A 7,941-nucleotide genomic window follows, 5' to 3' on the forward strand; every position below is an offset into this window, starting at 1 on the left:
CCTTTTATTTGACATCTTTGTAGTAGTGCTCATTGTAAAGCTTGTCTGAAGCTTGGGGACAATTTTCTGGATAATCAAAAATATCTCTGATCATTTTCAGATCTTTCCTGATTTCCCCCCAGATCTCTTTGAGAATCCCTTCTTTTTTAATTTCGATGATTCTGTGTAATTTATCGGAAATCATGTTTTACAAAACAACTTACCTTTTCTTGTGATATTTATTGAGAAAATGATTTCAACTGGATTACCTCAGACGGGGGAAATGAGTGGGAAACATGATACTGAACACATGAGAAATTAGTGATATCTTATTCTAATGAAGGGCATCCTAGCACACAAGGCTTCAGCCACTATGGTTTTTGGGCAAGGTCAATTGTACATTGCCTTACCCCTGCATACTGAGAGGCTGTTTCCGTTTTTTGAATCCGTGACAACCACATCACAATACAACTTCCCTGTTGCACCAAGGCCTGCCCTCTTCTTATTCTAATAACAAACAACTTTAGAAAATTACTGGAGAACCAGTTTTCCTCTTTTTTGATCAGTTAGTTTCTTGCATGTTTAATACTACCGCTTCCTGTCTTGCACCTGGGGCACTTTTTCAACCCTCCTTCCATTTATTTATCATTCCCCAAATCCATTTCTATGCTTTCTGGAAATATACAGGAGTTCTTTCTGTAATCATTTCATGAATTATTGTGAACATTTTTTTTTACAAATTCTGTGTATTTATGAAGAAATTTCCAACTTGATTAATCATCTTTTCTCTACTTCTTGTTTTAACTTTCTAATGTTTTCATGAGTATTAGCTGCTTGATGTATTTTTCCTAACCATTATTTATCGTGAATCCTGATTCTCTGACTGGTCTGAAGTCATATATGTTTCTATTCATTATTTTAAGCTATTAAATGTGCTGTTTCAGATAGCTCATTTTTTCCCCTTTTTCAGTGCAATACGACAACAATTGATAAATACCGAAGACATCCGCCGCATGCGAAAGAAGGCTCCATGTACTCGTCCTGATATTTGGATTATTGAGAAAAGTTTATTAGAAGATGAAGTTTTCAATGAATCTATAATTACTGGTGAGTGAATAATTTTTTTTATAAGATTCTTCTTTTCTTGCAATCTGTACCAGAGTTTCATACTCCAAGTACATAATCAATATGATACTAAACTATGCACTGTTGATCTTTGTTGATTTTGATTCTAACATTTTCAAATGGCTGAAAGTTCTTATTATTTGTCAAGTTGAGAGCAATATCTTTCAAATTAGGCATGTGACGTCTTAACATCTTTTTAAATTAGGCATGTGACATTACCTTCTTTTCAATGAAAACTTATATTTATTTTTTTTAGTTGTTTGAACATTGAAGTTTGCGTGGAAAAGAGTTTATGACTTTGGTGAGTTCGAACTTCCACTTTCCATGACCTTATAAGTTTTATGTGGTTTGTTTTCTTTCAGGTGCATCAGTAAAGCTGAACAGCTTACACAGTCGAAGATATGATTCAGAAATTGATGAATCTCATTATCGTGCTGACCCATTAAAAGAGGTTGAGCTTTCTAGAAGCTTCGAGTTTGTTAGGGAAACTAATGGGAAAGAAATGGCCGAGTCGATTCCTGTTATGCCAGACAAAGTTGATGGTGAAATACAGGGACCATCAGGCACATCTGTAACAATTGAGAGACAGTTTAGCAAAGACTCCAGTGAATATGATGCTCAAGAGCATTTAAGATCCCTACCTGATCTGCCTCAACTGGATTTATCAAACAATAACCCGCCGTCTACAATTACAATGGCAGAAAACAATGTGCAGGACAGAAATGCTGAAGTTCACATGTCCATACCTACAACTGCACTTTTGAGGCCTGAATGTGAAATCACCACTGATAATGGAGTTGAAGAGATTGCACTTCATAAAAATGAACATACTGCTGCATTTTCTAAGAAGATTGATGATATATGCATGCATTCGGAGCGGCAATCACAGCATGAGTCGATACAACTGGCCAATAATCTCTCAGAGATGAACAATAAAGCATTACATGTAACTGAAAACACTTCATTTATAGGCTTGGCTTTTGCTGAGGATGAAACCAGAGGTAGGGTAGTTGATGAAATTGCACTCTCTATTGTAAATGATGATAATATTTTCCATACTAACATGCCTGCACTGCTACAGGAGCTTCTGTCTTGGAGGGAAATGGGAGCGTAGCAGATGCAATAAATATAAACTGCCAACAAGATGCTCATGCTGATGTTGGCAAGAATGGGCACGATGAGACATTAGTCTCTGTACAAGACAGTTGTTTGCTTGAAGTTGAGGCAGGTTTACAGGCAGACTTGACTTCCATTAGAGATTCGAACTGTTCTATCCCAGATGTGGGCATGGAAAATGGTGAAACTGCTGACCCAATTGGTGTAGCTAGTCATCAGACCATGGAGGGCAAGGAAGATGGTTTAGATGCTAAAGTACAGGATGGAGCTGTGGTGCAGAAAGACTTAAATAATGAAGTAAACCCATTCCAACCAAATACAGAAATCGAAAATGTTCCATCTGCAGTTGGAGAAAATTCTGGCTTTCAGGAACTTAATGTAGAGGGTGGTATGGATGTGGAAAGTGCTCCCATGGAAGTTGCTGCTGCAAAAGAATGTAGTGTAAGTTTTGACTAATTTGATTAAAGCATGTAAGAAGGTACATGTGTGTTCAACATTATTAATAGGTTGCAAATATTAGTAGATATCTATACTGCTATAGAAGTATATAAGTACATAGATGCACCTGTGACATCCACACATGCCCATAAGTTCATGCCTTTGAATATTGTGCTTACTGTAGGCCTCTGTGACAATGGCCACATTATGAAATAGGTCATGTATTTATTTTCAGTTGACATAATTGACACCATCTCAATCCCTTTTTCAATTTTTCCATTAATTAATTTTGCTACCATTTTGCAGGATTTTAGCAGTGCAGTTGGTGGCAATGATACAGGTAATCATCTTTTCAAGATCTAGATTTGCGTCTTCTCTCCCTTTTTGTTATGAATCTAATTTGAGAAAAGACTGTCAGAGATACCATAGATTTCAAAAGGGGCCACCAATGGAGCTATAGTCCACTTGCACTGCCAGCCTGATTGCAACTATAATCGATTAATCATAATTATCTGAAGCTTATCCCCTTCAGTTAGAGTAACTTTATGGAACCTTTTTACTTTTCATTTCTGTTAAGAATAACACTCTCTGTCAAAGCAAATTCTATGAAGTTCGTGCTCACGTCTTATTGTCTGTAAACTATTAGGTTGTCTGACCCTCCCATACTTTGATTATTTAGAAAAATCTGAGTCTTATTTGTCCTTAAAGTCTGTGACTAGCCTTAGGCTTTCTCAACCAGCTCATAAATAAGCGTTCGGTCGAATCACAACACAACTTGAAAAGGTGAATTGGAATTTTGCCCAGTCTAAACGCTTTCTCAAGATGATGATTTTTTCGCTCGGCTATAGCCGTAGACGGCTACTTGGGTCAGCTCCTCCTCTGAGGAGCCTTTCTCGCATCCGACCACTCATATAGTCAATTTTCTAGCCTGTTAAGCTGCTAATAGGAAAGAGAGGTACCTCCAATTGGTTCAATTGTTTGTTCTTTTGACATATATTTTTTACCTTTTTCGTGTCATATGTTCTACACATCCATCTAGTTTTTCTAAGGGATGAATCATTTCTTAGATTGGCATAGAATCATAACCAATTATTTTGGAGATTAAAGTTATAAACATGTTTATTCTTTATTTTCTCGAGCATGGTTCGCTATACCGGCTTGAACCGGATGGTACAGGATGTACCGTACAATACCAGTTTGGTACCGATCCACGATACAGAAGGCGTACTGACACACGGTTGAAAAGATCCCGTACTATACTGTACCACACAATGCTAGAGTGGCACCGGTATGGCGTCCAGTACGGAGACGCCGAACCTTGTTCTAAAGAAAAAGGCATAACCAACTATTTAGTATTTTAGCCTTTGATGTTGAATACTTGAGAACTAATGATATTTATATTTGTCTCTATACTTCATAGTTTTCCCTTGTTATGAGTCAGCTCCATTGATTGGAAGTTGATCCATCATTGTTTGAAAATCAGATACAGTTTGGTGTTAAGTTAACCCCTCATGAAGTGGTTATGAAGTCTTGGCCAAGACAACTTTGGATATAGGAACTACAAATATTGAACCAAATGGCAGGAGGGGAAACCTGCCTCAGTTTTTGCACCAAAGTTAAGGAAAAGCCATCCAACTTTTCCTTAGATTTGACCAGAGATCATGTGGAGTAAGGAAAGGTTCAGCATATGGAAAACATTTGCAGCTGCTTCAACACTTTTATCCCCTTTGGAAATTTATTGGATGCCTTAACTTGGAGAGGATGGATCTGTCATCAGCATGATCATTTCTGGAAGCAATGTTGATGAGACACCATAAAGAACGGAAAATAATGGATGTCTGATTTCAGATCAGCCCTTGCACAGTATGGTAGTTGTATGACAATGAGAAAAGAGAATGGAAGAGAAAAAGCATCCGTCCTATGGGTTGGTGTTATAGGTGCTTTCTATCAGGTTAAGAATCTTGGTCATCAACTAGTGGCAATAGATTAGCAAAAATCTACTTGAGGGAGGAAAATTTTTTATGGTGTAAGATAGTAACTTGAGGAATAAGAAGAGAGTATAAGAAGAGAAAAAGAAACTATTGAAGAAGGAAAATGGTGTAAGATGTACAAGAAGAGTGTGATCTACAGGCTTACCAGGATGAGTACGCCCTGCTATTATATATAGCTGATTTGTGGTGTTGCTCAAGTCAAGCAAATGATAAATATACCTCCGAAAGGTGTTAGCTGGATATTTAGCCACATGCAGATATGCACCCAACATGTGCTGAGGCTAAGGAATTTCTTGTGGACAATTAAATAACAATAATAACAGCAAATTGACTTCCAAATTAACATTTCTGTGTAGTAAGTTATCTGCGTCATCCTCTCATTAGCTTCCTGTCCTGTTCATTCATCTTCCTATCCTGTTTATGACTTGATCTCACCTTTTATCCAGGGTTATTAAACCTCTTATCTTTTGGTAGGAACACTTTTATCCATTGGGTGCATATACATAAGTACGTTCTTTCTTTGCTTTTCTTTTTATTTTTTTCAAAATGAACTAGTTTAACCATTTCGTTCATAATATCCCACCAATATGTGGAGACTTGTGAAACTCTTCGCTCGGCCATTTTCTTTCTTCTTCCATGCGAGTCCTTAAATGATCTCTGTTTGACAAATAGAACCAGCTATTTTTCATCATCGAAGTGTACTTGTGGTGCTGTTTTATGAGCTCGAGGAAGAAAGTGTTCTAGGAGATTGTCTGTATCATGGTTACATTGTGAAAGTTAATGGTAGAGGTGATGTAATAGTCATTGGGACCCAAAAATGAGTTGGAAGATTCGCATTGGTAAGGCAGGTTACTGCCTTTGTCAGTTATTTGATTTTGTTCTTGGTTTTCATGTAATCATCTATCTTTATTTTGGTTTCTCTGCAATTATATGAGAAGTTGATGCTCATTACTGACTTTCATCACCTTCTTCCCTTTTTTGTCTATCAGAGTTTCTTAATGTAGATGATGAAGCAGACTACGATGATGCAGCAGATCATGACTTGCCAAATCCTGAAGAGGCCCAATCACTTGAATACAGTGGATGGTCTTCTCGGACAAGGTAGCCTCTTGAACTGGTTGTTTTATTTAACCATATCTACTATATTTCTTTTTGCCTGTGACTTTGGAACGTACATTGAATTATGAGAATCAATCTTATAGAGGTGTCGCGAGGTATTTGAAAACTTTGTTCGATGAAGAATCTGGACGTGGCAGAAAAATCGTTGCCATGGATCACCTTTTAGTTGGTAAAACTCGCAAAGAAGCATCAAGAATGTTCTTTGAGACTTTGGTAAGCCAATCTTCCAAGATTCTTACAAGCTGTATAAAGTCGATTGGTCCTCTTTTAGTTAAATGTTCCTATTTGCAACAAAAAATTTTGAACTCACATAATCATTTGTTGTCTTATACGCACACAACGAAGGTATATTAAGTACATATGTCCTTACATACATGCATGCACATGCATATATGCTATCTGACCCATGCAGCAAAGTTATATTAAAGTACATATGTCCGTACGTACATGCAGACATATCTATGCATAGATGTTTTATCAGAAACTGCTATAAGTTAAACAACAAAACCCACATGTTTTGCATAGGCATAAGTTGATGCACAAGACACTTTTATAGTGAATCTAATTGCTTTGGGGCGGACTGTCAGCACGCTGTAGTGAGTATTAACTGTTGCCAATATGTTACATCAGTGGGTTCTCATCTTCCTAACAGTTGGAGCAGCTCATCTTCCTAAATGCTAACCCACTCTTTCATCTCCCACCACCACCTTTCTCGTTAATTATGCCTCACCTTCTACCTCTAGCTTCCTCTTGATCTTGCTCAACTTGGCCTCCGCTTGTTGCTTGGTCATCTCCACTACCCTAACACCTCCTCTCTTCTTTTTATCCTTTTTCCCTGCAAACACGATGAACTACCCTGAAGGTAGTAAGTTTTGCATTGCATTGCAAAGTGTAAAAAGTCCAGATGGAATTGGAGATAAATTTTCTAGATTACCACAGGTCAACTTACCTACTATTTGATTTTAAAAATCAGGTTCTGTTCCAGCCTCTTTTTTGTCACAAACTAATAGTTGCTGAAAAGAACCTTAACCAATTCGTACTTCCAAGCACAATTGAGCTGTAATATCTTTAAGCTCTCCAAGCATACTGAATATACTGTGAGTTTCTTTGCTTGCTTGCTTGCGTTTCTACCATGTGGCATTTCTAATAATGGAATTTCTTGATGAACTCAAACAGACAATCTCGTGTATATATACGCCTGTAGAATTAAAGTCTAAATTCTTGATGTGCAAAATTAATTATGAAAATTTGTAATAGAGGGTCCGAAATGCTGATCATTATCTGCAATACTTTAAGTACTTAGTAATATATGATTATACGTTTTGGATGTCTCTTATGCATCAAGTGGCCACAAAATGGAGAATACTATCGGAACCTGCGTGCTGGAATATGCTATGTTGAAGGCCATATCCACAAGTTGATTACTGCTCTATCCATCCTAAAACTCGTGTATTTTAAGTTTTTATAGATTTTGGCGCTTTTGAGCCATAACTCAAATCAAAGCATCATATTGTCCTATTGAAATTGCACATTTTGTGACCATTGATGCATAAGTGGGATATAAAAGAAATATTTGATTTTGAGTTTCTAGGCATTGTTAGATGCTATAAAGGCGCATTTATTTGTTTCAATCCTACTAATAGTAAATATGCTCATCTGCGTGCATGCGCCTGTGTGTGCATGTGCATGTGTACATGCATGGCCCATTGTTGCTCTTATTATTTTGAATATTGGAAAAATTCAGATTTTCATTTTTCCCTGTTTTTCTTTTTCATTGATGCATATTCTTGTGCAGGTTCTGAAAACGAGGGATTACATTCATGCAGAACAGGAAAACCCTTTTGAAAGCATCAACATCAAACCAAGAATAAAGCTCCTAAAATCAGAGTTCTAATCGAAGAGGCACATCATAATATAAATAACTTTGTATTTCTAATTTAACCTGATGCTCGCTCCACCCTTTTCGTTGTTCAGTTACCTCATTTTGTTTTTTACACAGTTATGTCTTTTATTATTTCCTTTTATTGTACTGATCTCTTAGCTTGGGTGGAGTGGAGTTGGTCCTTGTGTTTGTATACCATTTATATCTTTTGTATATGTATATTTGTAAATCAAATCATTTAATGTCAGTATTCTATAAAGAACTAACCAGTCTTCGTGTTTTATTCAGAAA

At 36.9% G+C, this 7,941-nt stretch overlaps 1 protein-coding gene across 4 annotated transcripts in view; it reads left to right on the forward strand.

Annotated features, from left to right (window-relative positions):
• The window catches only part of LOC103719678 (sister chromatid cohesion 1 protein 4-like), a 30,145-nt gene extending 22,204 nt beyond the window's left edge, over positions 1–7,941 (forward strand). For all 4 annotated transcript variants that reach the window (XM_008809029.5, XM_039128218.2, XM_088706913.1 and 1 more), the window contains 7 exons: positions 950–1,086; positions 1,467–2,105; positions 2,186–2,661; positions 2,965–2,998; positions 5,639–5,750; positions 5,852–5,981; positions 7,564–7,941. In XM_008809029.5, the coding sequence (XP_008807251.3) occupies positions 950–1,086; positions 1,467–2,105; positions 2,186–2,661; positions 2,965–2,998; positions 5,639–5,750; positions 5,852–5,981; positions 7,564–7,662 (1,627 nt within the window). In that variant the 3' untranslated portion in view covers positions 7,663–7,941. The remainder of the gene's footprint in view (positions 1–949; positions 1,087–1,466; positions 2,106–2,185; positions 2,662–2,964; positions 2,999–5,638; positions 5,751–5,851; positions 5,982–7,563) is intronic.

Source organism: Phoenix dactylifera, chromosome 11, assembly GCF_051530095.1.
Source record: "Phoenix dactylifera cultivar Ajwa chromosome 11, Ajwa_hap1_PhDact_Kaust_v1.1, whole genome shotgun sequence".
NCBI classification, from domain to species: Eukaryota; Viridiplantae; Streptophyta; class Magnoliopsida; order Arecales; family Arecaceae; genus Phoenix; species Phoenix dactylifera.